Below are 19,911 nucleotides of genomic sequence, written 5' to 3'. Positions count from 1 at the left end.
AAGAACTTAGGAGAGAATAGGGGACACTTGAGGAATTTTAATACATAAAAATAAAGTTTCTTCCCATTTTATTGCTTTATATAAAAACAGGGGAAATCTGGGACTTCCCTGGCAGTCCAGTGGTTAAGATCCTGTGCTTCCACTGCAGGGGGCACAGGTTCAATCCCTGGTTGGGGAACTAAGATCCCACATGGCGTGTGGCAATCAATGTCAATCAATCACTTTTTTTTTTTTAAATGGAAATCTCAGCTGGCTATAGATTCATTTAAAACTATGAGTAGGCTAAAACAACATAACTGGGGTGCAAAATAAAATGGTTCAATGTGCTCATTGGTGGTGCTGTGATTAGCAGATTACTTGGATGAGAAAGGGTAACATGCTGGTTAGGATCTAACGATAAGGAAGACAGACACCCAGGAAGTCAGGGTAACTGAGGTCAGAGGGAACTGCCCTTGCCATTAGCCTGGGCATCTGAACAGTGTTGCTCATCACTCTGACCTCTGGTCTTCCTTTGAATTTAAAAACCTCGCAGGCCTACGGCATGCCTTATCCACCTTCACTTGCCAATCAGCTTTTGATTGTACAATTCACTCCATTTTCTGTTCATTTGATCTGTTTCATGTCAGATCCTGTTGGCCTCGTTTTTGATCACAGCCCGACTCTCTATTGTCCCTTCTTTTTGTTTTGATTTGTTTTTATTTATTTTATTTTTGGCTGTGTTGGGTCTTTGTTGCTGTGTGTGGGCTTTCTCTAGCTGCGGCGAGCGGGGGCTACTCTACGTTGCGGTGTGTGGGCTTCTCATTGCGGTGGCTTCTCTTGTTGCAGAGCACGGGCTCTAGGTGCGTGGGCTTCTGTAGTTGTGGCTCGCAGGCTCAGTAGTTGTGGCGCACAGGCTTAGTTGCCCTGCGCCATGTGGGATCTTCCCGGACTAGGGCTTGAGCCTGTGTCCCCTGCATTGGTAGGTGGATTCTTCATCACTGCGCCACCAGGGAAGCCCCCCCCCTTTTTTTTAAGATTTTTTTGATGTGGACCATTTTTTAAATCTTTATTGAATTTGTTACAATATTAACAAATTCCTTAGTTCCTTGACCAGGGATTGAACCCGCACCCGCGGCATTGGAAGGTGAAGTCTTAACTACAGGACCACCAGAGATATTGTCCCTTCTTTTTGAACACACACACACACCCCATTAATCAAATTAACCTCTTAACAGTATTAAAGACCCTGGTCCTTATCTTGACATGATTTTTACGACATCCTATGCAATATTTCGTTTGCCAAAATATCCATCACTAAAGCATTTTATTAGGTGTTGTGTTACGCTTCATAAACATTTTTTGCTTTCTTGTTTAATGTCTGAATGTTTATAACATTGAATTAGAGGTCCCAGAGACAAAATTAGATGGAATATTTCCCTGGGCATTTACTATAGGCTGAGCCTCAAGAAGTACACACATTTGAGAATATCTTACATTTAAAAACTTGTATTTCAAGCTGGCCAGTCACACGCAAGTGAAACCCACTGAGTAAATAATGAGGAACAGGGTATTGTAGGAAGCTTGGCTGGTGTCTAGGACTGTACCTGTATCCATTGTCACATGAATACGATGCAGTAGAAAGATAGGTAAGCCCACTCAAAATATATTTCCCATTATTTATGTCTTCGGGGCTGGAACACTTGACCAGTTCACACAAGGGAGGAGAATGACTCCAAGAACTGCTAGCAAGACAGGATGATTCTTTTTCACCCTCCAGAGTATATCCTTTATTACACCTGATGAAGATAAAAGAAAATGACAGAACAGAATGCCTTATTTTGCATAAGTTTATCTGTGCCAAAACTTCCAAAAAGACCAAGAATTTACACATATTGTTAGAGCACTTTTTTTTCCTACTGAAATAATGCTTTGAAAAAATTTTTTCAAGGTTGAATACTACGCATCTTGCTCTCAGGGATCCTGCTGGGTGATAAATAGAAGGACGGATTTAGGGTTTGGCTTGTCTCCAGTTTGTGTCATGGATTAGAAGTTGCAAACAGAAAATTCTTTTTTTAGAATTTATTTTATTGTAGTTGATTTACAATGTTGTGTCCATTTCTGCTGTACAGCACAGTGATTTAGTTATACATATGTATATACATACACTTTTTCATATTCTTTTCCATCATGGTTTTATCATAGGATATTGAATATAGATCTCTGTGCTATACAGTAGGACCTTGTTGTTTATCCATTCTCTATATAATAGTTTGCATCTACTATCCCAAACTCCCAATCCATTCCTCCCCCACCTGCCTTCCCCTTGGCAACCACAAGTCTGTTTTCTGTGTCTGTGAGTCTGTTTCTGACAAACAGAAAATTCTCGGTTTGAGAGTGGTGCTGTCTAGAATGAGTCCCTAGGATGCCATGGAAGAAGACCCTGCAAGTTAATGAATATTTTTGGCTATAAGCTGGAGCTCCGGATCCAAACCCAAACATGTCATTCAATTAATTCCATATTAATTTGAAAACATCCTCTGGGATTACTCTTTGTCTTTTCTTCCAGTATTCTATCACTACCAGCACGTCATCAACAAACTCTACAATGTAGTGTTAATCTTAGACACTCACCTATATATTACTTTACTGCCGTAGGTAAATGCTGATCCATCAATGCCACCATTCTCCGGGATAGCTGGTGCACCGCAGGAAACGGCTTAAGGGAGGAAAACCAAAAGGCATTGCTTTTCTTAGCCACTGTGTGTAAAAATCTCTAAAAGCTCAAGGGCAGCTCTAGGTTTTTGCTCACGTTTAAATAAAAGCCCAATACTGGGCTTTAAATACAAAGAATACTGAGACAACATAACACTTGGCATTTCTCCACCTTGACTTTCTAGAGTGGCCAAACGCCATAAACATGGGGGAATTTACTCAACATACGTTCACAATATGGTATTAGATGACTCCATTCTCCAGACTCCAAACATGTTATCTTGGCCACTCCCATCAGCTGGTGCCCTTCATCACACGAAAATGTAACTTCAGAACCCACAGTATAAATCTCCCCGGAAGAGCGGCCATTTTCTGGATTTCCTGGAGCCTTGCATTTTATAGGTTCTTGAAAGAGAGAAACGGTTTTTGTGGGTCAATAGGTGGCTTTCACACAACCATGCAAGGTCTCATAGCAAAAGAATTCCACTACAGTTAAGGTACCAGTTAAATCCTGAGGAGAAAAAAAAGCTTTTGAAGGGAAAGGCATGAAGTCCAGGGACACACTAGCTGATTAGACCAGAACATACATTTAATAGGCATTTTAAAAACGGTATTTTGAAACAGCAATGTATAAGAAAAAGAAACGAAATTTATCAGCCCCAAAAGGAAGCTGTTTATCGAGGAAGTAGTGGTGGTGCCTCAGCATGGCTCATAAGGGCTTCAGCTCTTCTTCCTTCTCCCAACGTCATACCCACTTTTTAAGAGCAATGGACCTTCTCTCAAGCTGATGTGAAGGCTGTCCCAAAGCACATTTAGGAGAAGTTCCCAGCCGCCCCTTCCAAACAGCCTACAGATCCTAAGCCTCCTATGTGTAGATCTGGGGTGAGTCACTACTTCTGGGAAAGGAAAAAAGTTAAAGGGAGATTTAGGGCTGAACAATAGGAGTGAATAAATACTTAAATTCTCAAAAAGGGAAGATATACTGATTTAATCTTTCTGAAGGATCCTTTTGGCTTATAAGCCAAGGACCTTAACTGAAACCCTTGCAAAAAGTAAAAGCAATTATAAGATTGATTTTGAGAATTCCTCTTTAATTTCTGTCTAATTGTTTTCTGGTAGTTGCTTTCTCATAACTCATGTAGAAAGATATATATGGGTTATCACAAAACATAGAGATGTGTAAGGCAGGATTGTCTGTGTTTTTTCAATGATATAATTCTGTGTGCCTGAGGCAGAAAGATACTGAAGGTGAAGAGGTGATGAAGCATCCTACTTGCTCTGACTGAGGGAGTAGAGGCCATTGCTTATATGTCTAAATCCACTCTATTATTCTTCTATTATGTAGGTATTTCTTCAACAGTCTGGTGATAAAGTTGGCTCTCAGTTTTGTTTTTCAGAAATTGGGAAGTTAGCAAAAGCACAATGCTAGTTTAAAGCACCTTGAACTGTTGCTTATGTACCATTAAAAATTTTTTTTTATTGAAGTATAGTTGATTTACAATGCTGTGTTAGTTTTAGACGTACAGCAAAGTGATTCACTTATACATATATATATATCTCTCCATTCTTTTTCAGATTTTTTTCCATTATAGGTTATTACAAGGTATTGAATATAGTTCCCTGTGCTGTACAGTAGGTCCTTGTTACTTATCTATTTTATATACAGCAGTGTGTATCTGTGAATCCCAAACTCCCAATTTATCCCTCCCCCTGTTTTCCCCTTTGGTAACCATAACTTTGTTTTCTATGTCTGTGAGTCTATTTCTGTTTTGTAAATAAGTTCATTTGTAACATTTTTTTAGATTCCACATATAAGTAATGTCATATAATATTTGTCTTTCTCTGCTTATGTATCCTTTTAAAGGTGGTTTTACTTTTCCATCTCCCCTTTGAAGTTAAAAATTTGTCTTACTGTACATTTACAATATATACTTGAATTAAAAAATTGAACTAGACTTCCCAATTACACATAGCCTAGTTACCTGCACAGTGTTTACCATCTCCTGTGTAGGGTGGGATACACGAGCAGATGTAGGATCCATTTGTATTCAGGCAGGAAGCGTGCTCACTACAATCTGACCCAACTGCACATTCATCAACATCTAAAATGAAGACAGTTTACAGATAGTACAGTTGATGGATCTGTCTTATGTAGCAAACATTTGTTTTTCCTTTTAAATGATTACATATCATTTAACACATCACACTATATATTGATATATATTGTTATGAAATTTAGATATGATAGTCATAATCACACTGCAGATCTACAATAAAAGCTATTATTTCCCCAGTTTATAGGTGAATAAGTAGAAGAACAGAAATAAATATTCTTAATATTGAGCCTGGTAAAAATTTAAAACACGTTTGGCATGTCTATGGATAGCTGCTTTGTCACTATGGCTTGCCCAGAGTTCACTAGGAGGAGATGAAATTAACAAAGGCATGCCATAAAAGCCTCAGGAATTTGGGATAATTGTCTCCCACAGAGCTAGAGTAAATGCACACAGTAATTAAATGCATGCAGTAATTAAATGCACACAGTAATTGCCAAGATTCATCTCACCAAGACACGATGGTGAAATGCCATTCCAGCTCCCATTATCCGTACAGAACATCCTTGAATCACCCAACAAATAGTAGCCATTGTTGCACTGGTAGGTCACTGTGCTGCCAGCATGGAAGTCCTCGGCTGAATAAAAGCCATTCTCCAAAGGGGGTGGCACCCCACAGCTAATGCCTGTAATGCGACAACTACATTAGGAGCAACATACTCAATGAACATTTTACTTATATTTATTTTTTTATAAATGTATTTATTTATTTTATTTTTGGCTGCACTGGGTCTTCATTGCTGCGTGCGGGCTTTCTCTAGTTGAGGCGAGCGGGGGTTACTCTTCGTTGTGGTACGCGGGCTTCTCGTTGAGGTGGCTTCTCTTGTTGCGGAGCACGGGCTCTAGGCACGCGGGCTCAGTAGTTGTGGCATGTGGTCTCAGTAGTTGTGGCTCGTGGGCTCTAGAGCGCAGGCTCAGTAGTTGTGGCGCAAGGGCTTAGTTGCTCTGCGGCATGTGGGATCTTCCCGGACCAGGGCTCAAACCCGTGTCCCCTGCACTGGCAGGCGGATTCTCAACCACTGCACCCCAAGGGAAGTCCCATTTTACTTATATTAAACTTGTAGTTGAATTAAGCATGCACTTTTCATTGCACACGAACATTAGACTGAGAACGCTTAGGAGTGGTGACAGGCTACAGCCATACCTGTGCCCAGAGCGTCTGGCTCACAGTAGCCATGCAATTCATTCATTTAAAAATATATTTATGGAGAGCCTGCTACCTGCTACACACTGTCCTGATGCTGAGGTTGCAGGAATGAACCAAACAGACAAAATCCCTGCCTTATAAAGTGTACTATCTAGTCAGAGAAGAGACACAAGAAACAGATAAATATATGATATATCAGGTAGAAGAAGATGCACTGGAGGAACTTCTCTGATCACCCTATCTGCTACAGCAGTCCTGCTTCCACTCAACCCTCTCACTTTATATCTCCCTACCCTGCTTTAGTTTTCTTCAGAGCCTTTACTTTTGGCCCTTGCTGTTCTTATTTACTATAAATAAATAATATTATATTTACTTGTTACTTTCTGTCTCTCCTACTACAATGTAAACTCCAAAAGAAGAGAGACTTTTTTCCCCAACTGCTGCATCTGCAGAACTTAGCTCAGTGTCTAGCACACACTCACACCAGGTACTTCCAAAATTGTTGAATAAATGAATAACTGGGTGTGTCCAACTTAAGAGATCTATTCCTGTTTTCCCACCCAGCAGTGACCCATCTCCCTTTGGGCTCCAGCCCTCACACCTGTCTTTCCCTCCATCCAGTTCCTTGGGTCACCCGGGTGCCTTCACAGGTGGTGGGCTCTTTGGATCCTCATCTCCCACCTCCCTCATGGTGCCCAGCACACTTCATTATACAAGGGAAGTATTCAATGAATATCTGCTATATTGGCTACTATGCATATGCAGTATTTCACTTTTATCTAGCATCCCTGAAAAGTGTTCTTAGGGTTCCAGCATTTTTCAAGAGCTACTGAAACGCCTTCAATGAAGGCAGCTCACGTTCACAGAGAGGCAGTGGCTGTGTCCACTGTCCTTGATTCAGGCAATACTGCACGGCGTTTCCGACCATCTGGAAGCCCGGGTCACAGAACAGACTGACTCTGGAGCCTGGCTTTACGTCTCCTGATGCAGTTCGCAGATGAGGCACGGATCCTTCTAAAGGTGGGCAATCTGAGGGCAGAGAATGCAGGTTCAGAGCTTGTCAGTAACACAGTGGCAGCATCACCAGGTTAAGGGTTTCAAATCATATGTTGTACCAGCGTTCGAGCGCCACTCTATTGACATTAAAACAAGATAACATGTAACCAGATCACTGGCAGGCAAAATTTCTGGAAAAAAAAACTATTGGAGTCAACAAACAACTTTCCCTCTTCCAGCAGAAGTCTGCTGAATATTTTTTAAGGAAAAAATAGTATTTTAGAGTTAATAAAATGTTCTTATGAGTTATCCAAAAACATGAATTCTAGGATACCTTCAGAAACTTGTTTAAACACACGGAATTTTAGGAGGCATTTTTGATCATTCAGAGTTTGACTATTCAGTATGTGGATCCTAACATCCATTTCTTTTCTCTCTGTGCCACCTGCCCCTAGATGACAGCTAGGAAGTACAGAGCCGAGAGAGTACCCCATCTCAAACAGGAGGATGGGACTTCGGGGGGGGGACATTTAAAAAATTAACTATATCCCTCCTCTCATCCTATTTTCCTTATCTTATTTTACCTTTGTTTAAGTTTCCTGCACAATTATTTTGTACCCTGTTACTCAGAATGTATTTAACTATTAAAAAATAATAGATCCTTCGGATGAAGGTAGGGTAAAATGAATTACTAGGTAAACAATAAACTGGCAGACATATACTACTTGACCAATAGAGAATCAAATGTCTTCTTTTGCTAGAAAATCCCAGAGTAGTCAAGAGACAGCAGAGTCTATGGAAGAAGGAAACTAACCAGAACAGAATAAGCTCTTGGAATCGATCTTCACTCTCCCCACAATTCCTGACAGGAAATCAGGCCAGGCGAGCACATTTCCTTTCCTGAGTTCCTCTGGGCATGAGGAAGCCAGCGATTTCACCTGAAAGTTTAAAAACACACCTTTAGATAAACCTCACTTTTTTTCAGGAAGACAGAGTTATTATAGCTCCTACTGAAAACCTTCACAGAAGTGTGGAGGGCAGTGGTGGGAAGCAGACTTCTGGATGTAGAGTGTGATTGCAGGGGCAAAGGAAAATTCTCTTCCTTCCCTCTCTCTCCTCCACCCCCATCATTCCTTTTCCCAAATATTTCACTGTAACTGGAATTCTCAAATTCTACCTATAGAATTTCTTGTCTAAAACTTTGCAGTGTATTCAGGTGTTATAGGGGCTCTCCCTTTCCAGTCTCCTGTCTTCTATCTCTCATCTGGAGTTGAGAAAGCTGAGGTTTAGGCAAGTTCTGCCACTATAATGATAAGAGCAGACATGTGCCAAACAGTGTCTCAATCTTACATGCAGGATTTTTCCATCCTGCCAAAACTCCACTAGGCAGTTCTATTTATCCTTCATAGATTAGAAAACTGAAGCTCACAGAGATGGAGTAACACGTTCAAAATCATCGGAGTGAGTTCGTGGTAAAACTCGTATTTGAACCCAGGCCATTGGACTGCAGACTGGTTTCAACCACTAGCCCAGCTGTTACTCTCTGTGTGTAATCTTGTGCCAGCCCTAAATTTCTCCTACTTTAGTCAGAGGGATTGGAAGTAGTCTTCTCTACGATTCTTTCTAGCTCTGAAACCACAAGATTTTATGAAACAATCATGTCCAATAAAATTGTAAAACATCACCAAGAGATTGAAAAGGAGATTCACTGAAAGTTACTGTAGATAATCTCTGCCTGGCTTAGTCTACGACCATAACGTCAAATGATATCGGTGGTAAGTTCCGGAAACCCAGAGGTGTCAATAAGATATGGCATCGTTAGGCTGTGCACATTTGTACTAGGTTTGTACCTTTGCATCTCATTACTGTCATACACTGAAAATGGAATTGACCTGCTGTGGAGACAGGACATAGTCCCAGAGGTTGAGCTGGCTTATGGAACCCACAAAAGACTCAGCTGGGTTGAATCCCTCTCCTTTTTTGTCTTGTTCTTGCCCAAGAACTAATGCACCACCACCTAAAGAGAAAGGAGAGAAAAAAGGAGGAAAACTGGCCTGATCGTTATTTCTAAAATGCTAACTTAACGAAGGCACAGCCTATATAAATGTATCAGGGAAAGTTATTGACAAGCTAAATTATCTACATTTGCTGCATGATTTATCAGTAAGATGAATTCAATATTTTATATACCAACTTAAGAAATGGTCAAAGAGGATTTCGAGTATTATATTGGCTCTCTATATATTTAACTATAAAACTAGATATATACATATATAAGCATATAATATTTTATGTCAACAAAATAGCTAAGTCCTATTTCGCCTCCTTTGTTCTAGGAAATTACCCTCCATGACAGATTACCAGGAGCTGCTCTTCATCTTTTTATTCTTCAGCTTACAATGATTAAAGTTCTATCATCAATTCCAAGGAACATTCCAGTGGCCACCTAATTGCAAAACCCAATGGAAACTCTTCAATATTCACCTATTAACCATTTCATTCTATTAAAATGCCCTTCCTGGCATACTTGATGGTCTGTGTTTGCCCCTCCAGAACTACCCTTCCCCCTTCTCCACTCTGCTTTGTGTCCCCAAGGTTGACACCTATGGACTATACCAACTGGTTTCCTCGGCCCTCTGGCTTCCGTTTGGCCAATGGAAAGACCAATTAGAGGTAAGAAAGGGGGATGAGAGAGAAGTTTAACTCCCTGGATACCTTTCTCCCAGGCAACAGATGGTAGGGGTTGCTTTCCTCTTTCTCACATCATCGCTCCCGCTGGGTGATTTCTCCCCATCACTGCAGGTTTGCCTGCTTTCTGGCGACAACTCCCCATCCTTGTCAATTCATGTCCATCTCTTGTGATTTTCCATTGTTGCCAGTCATGGTATGTTTTACTACCACATCTTGGTTCTCAAGCATGCCCACACCTTTGAAAACAATCTCTTCATGAAACTCTTCAGTTACCCTCCTTGTGTGTTTCCTGCCAGGAGCCCGACTGATTCTACTTGGTTTCCATGACAGCAGCCTCTCCTGGTTCTCCTTGAACCTTTCTGCTCATTCCCAGTCTCCCTTCCCTGCCTGCCTCTTAGACTCTGATGCACCCAGCATTCCACCCTAGCCTCCTTTCTTCTTCCTTCAGCTATTCCCCCTATCTGACCTCACTCCTGCCAATCCATGTCTATAGAGCCCTCATTCATGATTTCCCAACCTACGCCTCTTTCTTACAAAATTAATCATTAAAATTAATACATACACATAGAAGGAAATTTGAAAAAAAAAGTATAAAGAATTCCTTCTACCCTTCTACAATCATTTAACATTTTGTGTATTTCTTTCTAGGTTCTATATTCTTTTAATTATTTTTTTTAGTATGTGTGTGTGAGAGAGATTTTGAAACACACAACACAGGAGCCTACTACATATGACGTTGGAAGCTTGCTTTTCTTCTTGAACATGTTCTCATTTCATGAGTTTTAATAGCTATTTTATCAATGTGAATGCACAAGGATCCATAATTTTCTTCATTAACTAACTTAACCACCACTCCTTACTGGATATTGGGGTTGTTTCCAGGTTTGGTACTAAGATAACACTGAGATAAATAAATTGATACGTAGATATTTGTCCAGATCATTGATTCTTTCTTTTCGATTGATTCCTGGTAGTGAATTGTTGGTTGCGTGCAAAGGGTTTCTCTAAGGCTGTTGACGAAAGTTTCTGAATTGTTTCCCAGAAAGTCTGGATCAGTTTTCACACCCTCCAGGGCTCTGTAAGAACATTCACCATGCTGAATCCTTGCCAAGCATATCTTACCACTAAAAAGCAACTCTCAATTTGATATTAAGTGGTATCAACCTATGTTTGTAGCTGCACATATTCCTGGGATTAAATTCAAACTCAATATGCCTAAAACCAAATACAGAATCTTCCCCCACCCCTTATTCCTGCTCCGATAATTGTCCTTTCCCGAGAGAATTCCTATCCCAGCTAACAGACCCTCCAATAAATCTGGTCACCCAAACTGCAATCAGTCATTCACTAGGGTCTGTCAGTTGGAGCTCTGCAGTATTTACGGACAGTGATTCATTCTTATTGCTATGGTCAGACAACCATCTCCTTGGGTGGCTACTATTATAGTTCCCTTGTTTTATTTTCCTATTCCTTTAACTTACTTTCACTCTTCTATTAGGATGTAATTTTCTTTTGAGATAGAAATATTCCTTTTTTTTTTGAGATAGAAATATTCCTTTTTTTTACCATCAGTGAAATAAATGCTCATTATGAAAATATCAGAAAAGAATAAGGAAGAAAAATAAAAGCCACCTGCAATCCCACCACCCAGAGAAGGGAGGGTTAGAAACAAGAATACTCTAAATTAAACACACCACCCCACTTCCCAGGACGATGCCACTTCCTGCAGAAACGCTTTTAATGTTTCCTTATTTACTACAGAGAACCTCCAGCCATTCCTCCTCATATGACATGTGTCACAGAAGGACCTAGATAGTGCAGGCTTATTGCCAGGTACAATGCTGAGAACACTGGAACACTGAATACTTTGGCATTCCTTCAAACAAAACTCTCTAAATATTTGTTTAAAAGTATTTTTAGAAGAGAGTTTGAGTTCTATCAGAGAAAGGGCCTAAAAGATGGATAGCTATTAGCAGTGCCCCAGCTTGAATTCTGGATCTACGTGTATACTGATCACGAACCAAACCTAAAATAAAAACAACAAACAAAACCAACCAACAAAAAACACCAGCAATTAATCTCCTCGTTGGAAGACAGTTTAGTAACCACCCACTGTTACTTCAGCACGCATCTTGGTAGTCTTAATATATACCCCAAAGGCATTTCTTATAGAGTCACACAGCTCACCTAGGAAAAGCTTCTAATAATTCAGTCAGGATAATCAGGGGGTGGTAAATGGGAGAGAGAACTTAGCAAACTTGATGTTCATCAAAGCACCACCGCCTCTAGCATCAGATGGAATTATATTCCTTTTGCTAAGACATACCAGGGATGGGCGAACCAACAGAGAGGCCCACACCACCGTCAGATAATTTCCCATCGATATAGACTTTCCAGGCTCCATCAGCACTCGTCCAAGTGATTGCAATATGATGCCAACTGCCGTCATTCACCGAGGGACAGTCTGTTATTTTTTCCTTGCCATTCACATAAAGAACCCAGCTGCAGAAAGATTCCAGGGGATACAGTCATCAGTCATATGTCGTAATCCCATCTGTGGGGCATGTTACTATCTTTCCTTTTTTCCTTCTTTTCCTTTTTTGTGGGTAAAGCACTTTGGGTAAAACCGCTACTTCTTTTTCGCCATTTCAGCCATGTTTCATAGAAGCAGATTTGATTACTAATTACTCTTTATTGTAGCTCACGGAAAACTGGTTTGTGTTTCTGAAACACTGAGGGGTAGGAAAAAGTCTCAGGATGAGCTGAAAGAAGTCAGTCCAACTTGAGATAATTCACCAACTGTCTATCCTGGAGAGACTGAGTCAAGAACGGAAGGAATGAGAGCTATGTAAATGTCAGTCTGGTTTCCTTCCTCTAGGATGTACATTCCTACACCTCAGAACAGACTTCAGAGATCTCATAGGAAGTCAATCCTACCTCTCTGTTGCCAAAACAGTCACGTGGCAGACGAAGTATATCGATCCAAAGAAAAGAATAATTGGAACTAAACAGAGGTGACCAAACACAAGAGGGTTCCAACAACCATGTCGCTTAGAGGAATGTCAAAGTTAACCAGCAGTTAAAAGTAAAATATTTTCAAAAGCACATGGAGAAAAAGAAGAGACTAGGGTAAACTGATAAAGAAGGTAAGAATTCATTGACGGACTCTCCCAGCCTCTTCTGAGCCCCTATTCTAAGATGTGTATGAAAAAGTATTTTTATTGATAAACATGAATTGTCTCCCCTCTGTGTTTTCCCATTTTCCTCCCCCAATTCAAGCAGGCGACAGGTTTTCTCTTTCTATACATTCTGCCTCAGGGGAGGATTTTGCAAATTTCTTGGGATTTTGTTTCTGAACGTTCAAGTCCATTAAGAAGAATGGGGTTTGAGGATGGGAAGATTCCCACCAGAATAGTGAGACTCTCACGGATTGATGAGAGGAAAGAGAGCTCAGTGGGTCCCTGAAGCCTGCAACCTGCTCACTAGCAAAAGGCCACACATTTGGGAGGATCTGGGAGGAAAAGGCCACGTGGTGCATCACAGAATCTCTCTAGACCGAAGGCATAAACTCTCAGCCATGACAAGGACTCCACATGCGACGAAAAGCAGTAGTTCTGAAAGGACCACGGAGGCTGAGGCAGTGGATGGCTCACTGATCAGCAGGGTCGACAGATGACCAATGACGGGAGCCCTGCCTGAGTCTGTGACTCCTTAGCAAAACTCTGTGGGTTTTAGATGATCTGTGAGCATCTAAGACAGGAGAAGCAGTCAGTAGAAAGAAATCAGAGAAACAACCGGGGCTGACTTGCCCAGAGGGATGGGGTTCTGCATTTGGAATGAACTGATCCAAAAAGACACAGAGGAACGTCACCTTGCACACCTGAGATTACAGACGGATTCTATTCAATACAAGTGTCTCCCAGGGGTCAACAGTGCCACTGAAATCTCTTGACTCTTGGCCGCTCTGATATGTAAATCAAGGAGCACTGGTCTGAAAAGTCAGTTTGACACTTAACTCTGCCACTCCCAGGGTGTGAGATCTGGGGGCAAAGCGTTTAGTTTCTCTGAAACTTCATTTTACCTTTTAAGGGGCATCAGTTCCTCAAGTCATTGTGAAGCTCAAATGAAATAATACATACGAAAACACTTAGCAAATAGCAAAAGACAATACACGTATAAGGCGTTACCACTGAAACTCTGCCTCCTTATAGGACTTGTCCAGATGCTCTGATTACTGTCACCCTGCTGTTCTGCCGGCACAGCTGACCCCGCACCCCCCCCCACCACTCCAACCCCCTTGTCAGTTCTAACTTGGTGCCAGGATAAGTCCTAGCACAGCCCTCCTGACACCTCTGCTTACCCATTATAATCGGTTAGAAGGAAGGTATTATCACTGCCATTCTCGAGTGCATAGGAGATTGGCGTCCCATAGTTGGTGGTGTCAGAGGATTTCATCCAGAACGTGCAGGTTACAGCGCGGAGGGATGGAAGCACACCATCCAGCAGGACGTAACCATAGATGCCGGAAACTTCAAAATCCAGGTTAAAACCTGCAGACTGTTCTGCAACAAATAAGAAAGTATGAGCACACATACAGATGGTCAACAGACACGTGAAAGGATATTCAACATCGCTGACTATTAGAGAAATGTTAATCAAAACTACCATGTGGTATCACCTCACACCAGTTAGAAGAGCCATCATTAAAAAGTCTACAAATAATAAATGTTGGAGAGGGTGTGGAGAAAAGGGAACCCTCCTGTACTGTTGGGAATGTAAATTGGTGCAGTTACTATGGAAAACAGTACGGAGGTTCCTCAAAAAAGTAAAAATAGAGTTACCATATGATCCAGCAATCTCACTCCTGGGCATATATCTGGAGAAAACTCTAATTCTAAAAGATAGACGCACCCCGATGTTCACAGCAGCACTATTTACAATAGCCAAGACATGGAAGCAGCCTCAATATGCATCAGCAGATGAATGGATGAAGAAGATGTGGCATGTATACATATATATGGACCATTTAAAAATGTGGACCATTTTTAAAGTCTCTATTGAATCTGTTACAATATTGTTTCTGTTTTCTGTTTTGTTTTGGCCACCAGGCATGTGGGATCTTAGCTCCCCAACCAGGGGTCGAACCCACACCCCCTGTGTTGGAGGACGAAGTCTTAACCACTGGACAGCCAGTCCCTAACAAATTCTTTTAAATAAAATCATCCATGAGTATCTAAGGCAGGAAATGCACTCAGCAGTGAAAGGAAGCTGAGAAACAGGGAATAGTTGGAAGGACAGGTGGGGTTGGGGAGTCATTAAAGATGAGAGACTCTAAGCACATGTGTGGAGCGATTGATACTGCAGGAGAGAAGGATGGGGTCGCTGCAAGGGCAACTCTCCAGCCCTGCTCAGGGCTCTGGCTCCTCTCCATTTTATGAGCCCCAATCCTGCATATCCCACTCAACAGAACGAAAGTCCTACAGCTAAAAGACTCCAGTGCTCTGAGAAAGCAGTTTAGCATTGACTCTCAAACATATCCATGGATTCTGACCTTCTACATCAAGTGACCTTTCAAAGCAGCCTTTCTAAACATGCAGAATGTGAAGAGTTCTGCTAAGTTAGATTTCCTCCATTTCTCCCTTACATCTCTAAGCTTCAGCCTCCTGTGCTACTGGAGATAACATGAACCAGTCTAGTGGGTGGCTGTGAAGAATGAGTACAAAATGCTTCGCACAGTTTTTGGTATATAGGTGGTGCTCAGTGCAGGTAAACATTGACACTGTTATTCTATCATTATGGTTAGTATCGTTATTAATAACATTAAGTTCATATATACCTGTTTCACACCTGCTGCCTGAAAATCCTGGCTGACATTTACAACTGTATGAGTTTAATTCATCCACACAGGTGGCCTGATTTCTACAGGGGTTAGACTGACATTCGTTGATGTTCAAATCACAGTGTGGCCCTGTGAAGCCCACTGCACACTGGCACCTGAAAGAAAACAAACTATTGTAACAGAATAGTTGCAGAAAGGGCATCAGAAGCAGTCTCCAATGACAACATTGTCTCAAAAGACTCTGAAAAGCTGAAGTGCTATTATGATCTCTCTTATATGTGGAATCTAAATATATGTACACACACACACACACACACACACACACACACACACACACACACACACACACACACACACACACCAAGCTTATAGAACATAAGCCAGAGACAGGGAGTGGGAGGTGGGAAAAATAGGTGAATCCTTTTTTTTTTCTTTTTTTTCAATTTAACTAAATTGAATTTTTTAAAAGAACCCTGAAATGCTGAAACATATTTTCCCCATTAATACAGTGCTTTAACTTATTTTTTTAATTCATTCAAAGAAACCTATTTAAGACAACGTATATTTGAGATATTGTAGTAGCAAAAATAGAGTATAAAGCAGTTCTGGTCAAGGTGAAGTATTATTCATACAATGGGAATTTCTCTCCCCACAGAAGTGCTAGAAAAAACAAAAATTCACATATGTTAATCCAATCTCTGTAACAATGAGGTACTTTACAGATGAGTAAACCGTGGCTCAGAGGTTAATTTGCCTGAGTCCTCTTTTTACTAAGTGCTGGAGGAGGACTTTGATCTCAGTCTAGTGGCTTATTCTTAATCAGTATGCCATAGAGTCTCTGTGGTATGCAACAAACGCTTTAAACCCCTCAGAATGGAGAACACATCTAATGATGTCAAATGTTGACAAAGGTGTCATGAAATGGGAAATGTCAGTGAGTACAACTACCACTGGGCAATGTCAAGGGAAGTGGAGAGTTTGTATTCCCAGAGCCCTGTATGTCCATTTCTAGTATGAACTCTAGGAGATTACTGCCCAGGTGCACAAGGACACATATAACAAGTGTTCACAACAGCATCATTCTACACGTTCATGGAGAAGTGAATGGGAAAATAAACCATGGTATAATCATTCAGTGGAATACTAATCAGCAGTTGAAATGAGCAGACTAGAGCCAAATGTATCAGTCTTGAAAATACATAGTATTGAGTGAAAAAACAAAACCCAAAATACAAAGGGATATATATATATATACATATAACATGATACCACTTAATGTAACATGTCAAACTATACTATATGCTGTTTATGAAGTCATATACATAGTAAAACATAAAGTCTGAATGAGAAAGATATAAACCAACTTCAGGACAGTGATCACTATTGGGGAAGAAGAGAAATATGTGTGGGTGATGTGCATGTGTGCGTGTATGTACGCATATTTGGAGGGACTCCAAATCTATCTTTAGAATTTGCTTTTTTAAACACGAAAGATATAAATCAAATAAGGCAAAAGGCTAAGGTTTGATAATTACTGTGATGAGTGTATGACTTTTGTTATTCTTTGCAATTTTCTGTATGTCTGAAATATTTTTTTTTTTTTTTTTTTTTTGGTACGCGGTCCTCTCACTGCTGTGGCCTCTCCCGTTGCAGCTCTGGACGCGCAGGCTCAGCGGCCATGGCTCACAGGCCCAGCTGCTTCGCGGCATGTGGGATCTTCCCAGACTGGGGCACGAACCCGTGTCCTCTGCATCGGCAGGCGGACTCTCAATCACTGCGCCACCAGGGAAGCCCTGTCTGAAATATTTTTAATTAAAAAGGAACTGCCCAATAAATGTAGTGAATATTGTTAACCAGCATGTTTATATGGGGACCTCTTTGATATTGGCAATAATATGAATAAATGGTATTTGGGGGTTTAAAAGAAAATCTCAGCTGGAATTGGCGTGCATCTTTATGGAGTTCTGTGTAGTTGAGGGTAAATCTATTTTGGCTAGAATTTCACTCATCTTTATATGTACATGTGTGATATCATTATGGCAGTTCAATATCTTTGTCTATGAAACAGATTCATTTTGGTGGCAACTAACATTCCTTTTGAATTAGGAGGGTTTACCTTCACTTTTCCTCTAGTTAGGATTCAGACAAATTTGGTATTCATCAATTGTTTTGGACCCTGGGGAGAGTTTGGAACTCTTGCTGTTCATTTGGAAATTCTCATTGCCTATGGTTAGGGGCTGTATGCCAGAAGATATAAAAAAGCCCACGAAAAGATGATGCTACCCTGCTAAGACCTCACTTCCATATTAAGAGTGAAAGTCTCACTGGCAGAACTGGCTTCCTATTTCTTCCAGAGAGCATCCTAGCTCTGTTAGGGGATGGTAATGGAAGGGGGCTGAACCGGAAAAGTACTGGGAAATGTTGCAACTGGGGTAGAATTCTTTTTTTTTTTTTTTTGCTTTTAACTTTTGAAAACTTACAGAACCAGTTGTTTGTTGAGGGCAATAAAGTTTCCTAAAATTTTGCAAGCAAGACCAGTCTGTCTTTTGCACTGCAGAAGCCACAGATCCTGCAAGAGGAAGGGGATGGAATAGGGCAGACTTGATAGTAATAAAAAAAAAAAAAGTGTTGGTTTTCAAACTGCTTTCTACTGGCACCCTAAGAGCTGCCTCAGGAAGACAGAGTCTTTCTCCCCACAAACACTACTATTTTCAACCCCCAAAGCTTAGCTTTTATTGTTTTATTTGTTTACACTCAGATTTCTCCTGAAACAAGGGTTACTAAACTAAAAAAAAAAGTTTGAAAACCATGGTTACAGAATGTAGAATGGCGCTGTGACAGTAGAATTGCACAATTCCTATTTTAGCTAGTGGGAAAACTCCAGCTAAAATATAAAACATTTAAAACTGGGTTTTGTACAGTGCCTCTGCATTTGCTTCCGAATAAATGTGCTTCCTTTCATCTTTTATGACTTCCCAAGTATAGAACAGTGGTTTCCAAGTCTGGCTGTGCATCAGACTCACTGGGGAACTTAAAACATACAGGTTGTCTATTTTAAAATTATAGACTTTACCCAAGACTTAGGAAATCAGAACATCAGGTGGTAGGCTGATTCTACCATAGCTTATCCTTGGGCTAGGATTTGGGAAGGGCTGACTTGGAATTCAAAGTAATACTCTGGAAAGACTGCAGGATGACTGAACAGTTAAGATAATAAAAATAGTGAAAGGAGCCAGACTTAGTCTTTTACCTGAAGCTATTGGCACCATCCTTGCAGGTAGCTCCATTTTTGCACGGTTGGCTGAAACACTCATCCATGTTGATTTCACACCGGTTGCCCAAAAATCCAGGTGGGCACTTGCACAAGAAGCCCCCAAGCTGATCTTCACAGAGTGCATTATTTAAGCATGGGCTTGACTGGCATTCATTGACTTCCGTTTCACAGTGTAGGCCTGGGGATGGATGAGGACGAGAAGGAGCCCGCATGTTAACCCCTTGGGAAAACTGGGGTCAAGGTGCTGCCTCCTTAGGGCATGCTGCTTCTAAAGGACAGGAATGGAGGCTGCGGAGCCACTGGCCTACCAAACTGGTTTCACAGCCATTCTTCAACAAGCTCTGGCTTTTCTACATCATTTTAGGACTGCGTTTTTGAAAATCTGCTCTTTCAATCTTACCTCTTTCTGAAATGAACATTAGCAATGAATATCTAATTGAGATAATGTTAAAAAATGGAACTAGCAAATTTAGTTCAAAATGTTCCTCTGTTTCTTTGACCTTGCCTCTTTCCTTCACTGATCATTTTCTGTTTTGGACTTCTTCTTTATCAGTTAAGTGTAGATAGATAGATATTTTAACTCTATTATTTAGCATCCATTCACAATATGATTTTATATAATTTAACTCCAGTTCCTTCTTGAGTGCTTGTCTTAGCATGTAAACTCATGTCTTCTTTCTCTCTTTCTGTCTCTGTATACACATATATATATACACACATGTACAGGAACATATTATTTTTCTGAACTGTTTGAGAGTAAATTGTAGAAATGATGCCCTTTTACCCCTAAATACTTCAGTGTGAATTTCCTCAAAAATAAGGACTCTCTCTTATGAAATCACAGCACAGTTGTAAAATCAGAAAATTAATATTAACTTATATAATATTACATATATATATATATATATATATATATATATATATATATATGGAATGTTCGTAAATGTAATGATTTCTGGGGCTTTACAGAACTCTGTGACAACTAGGAAGAATGGAAACATCTTACCCGTGTATCCTTTCACACACGTGCAGCGATAACCAGCTAAGCCATCAACGCAAGTTCCTTTATTTGAACAAGGACTGGAGCTACACTCATTTATGTTTTCTTCACAGAGTTGACCTGCAAAGAATCATACAATATTTGAGCTGGAGAAAACTG

At 40.6% G+C, this 19,911-nt stretch overlaps 1 protein-coding gene across 1 annotated transcript in view; it reads right to left on the bottom strand.

Moving 5' to 3' along the window:
- SVEP1 (sushi, von Willebrand factor type A, EGF and pentraxin domain containing 1) overlaps positions 1-19,911 on the bottom strand; it is a 185,492-nt gene that overhangs the window by 50,155 nt on the left and 115,426 nt on the right. Inside the window, exons 23-35 of the mRNA XM_060154645.1 lie at positions 19,759-19,872; positions 18,729-18,930; positions 15,476-15,633; positions 14,000-14,201; positions 11,966-12,141; positions 8,841-8,965; positions 7,763-7,886; positions 6,811-6,981; positions 5,258-5,431; positions 4,674-4,793; positions 2,920-3,096; positions 2,611-2,695; positions 1,584-1,775 (exon numbers count right to left, since the gene is read on the bottom strand). Of these exons, the coding sequence (XP_060010628.1) occupies positions 1,584-1,775; positions 2,611-2,695; positions 2,920-3,096; positions 4,674-4,793; positions 5,258-5,431; positions 6,811-6,981; positions 7,763-7,886; positions 8,841-8,965; positions 11,966-12,141; positions 14,000-14,201; positions 15,476-15,633; positions 18,729-18,930; positions 19,759-19,872 (2,020 nt within the window). The remainder of the gene's footprint in view (positions 1-1,583; positions 1,776-2,610; positions 2,696-2,919; positions 3,097-4,673; positions 4,794-5,257; positions 5,432-6,810; positions 6,982-7,762; positions 7,887-8,840; positions 8,966-11,965; positions 12,142-13,999; positions 14,202-15,475; positions 15,634-18,728; positions 18,931-19,758; positions 19,873-19,911) is intronic.

Source organism: Lagenorhynchus albirostris, chromosome 7 (assembly GCF_949774975.1).
Source record: "Lagenorhynchus albirostris chromosome 7, mLagAlb1.1, whole genome shotgun sequence".
NCBI lineage: Eukaryota > Metazoa > Chordata > Mammalia > Artiodactyla > Delphinidae > Lagenorhynchus > Lagenorhynchus albirostris.
Note: the sequence above shows the minus strand (reverse complement) of the source record. Positions and strands in the feature narration are given on the sequence as shown.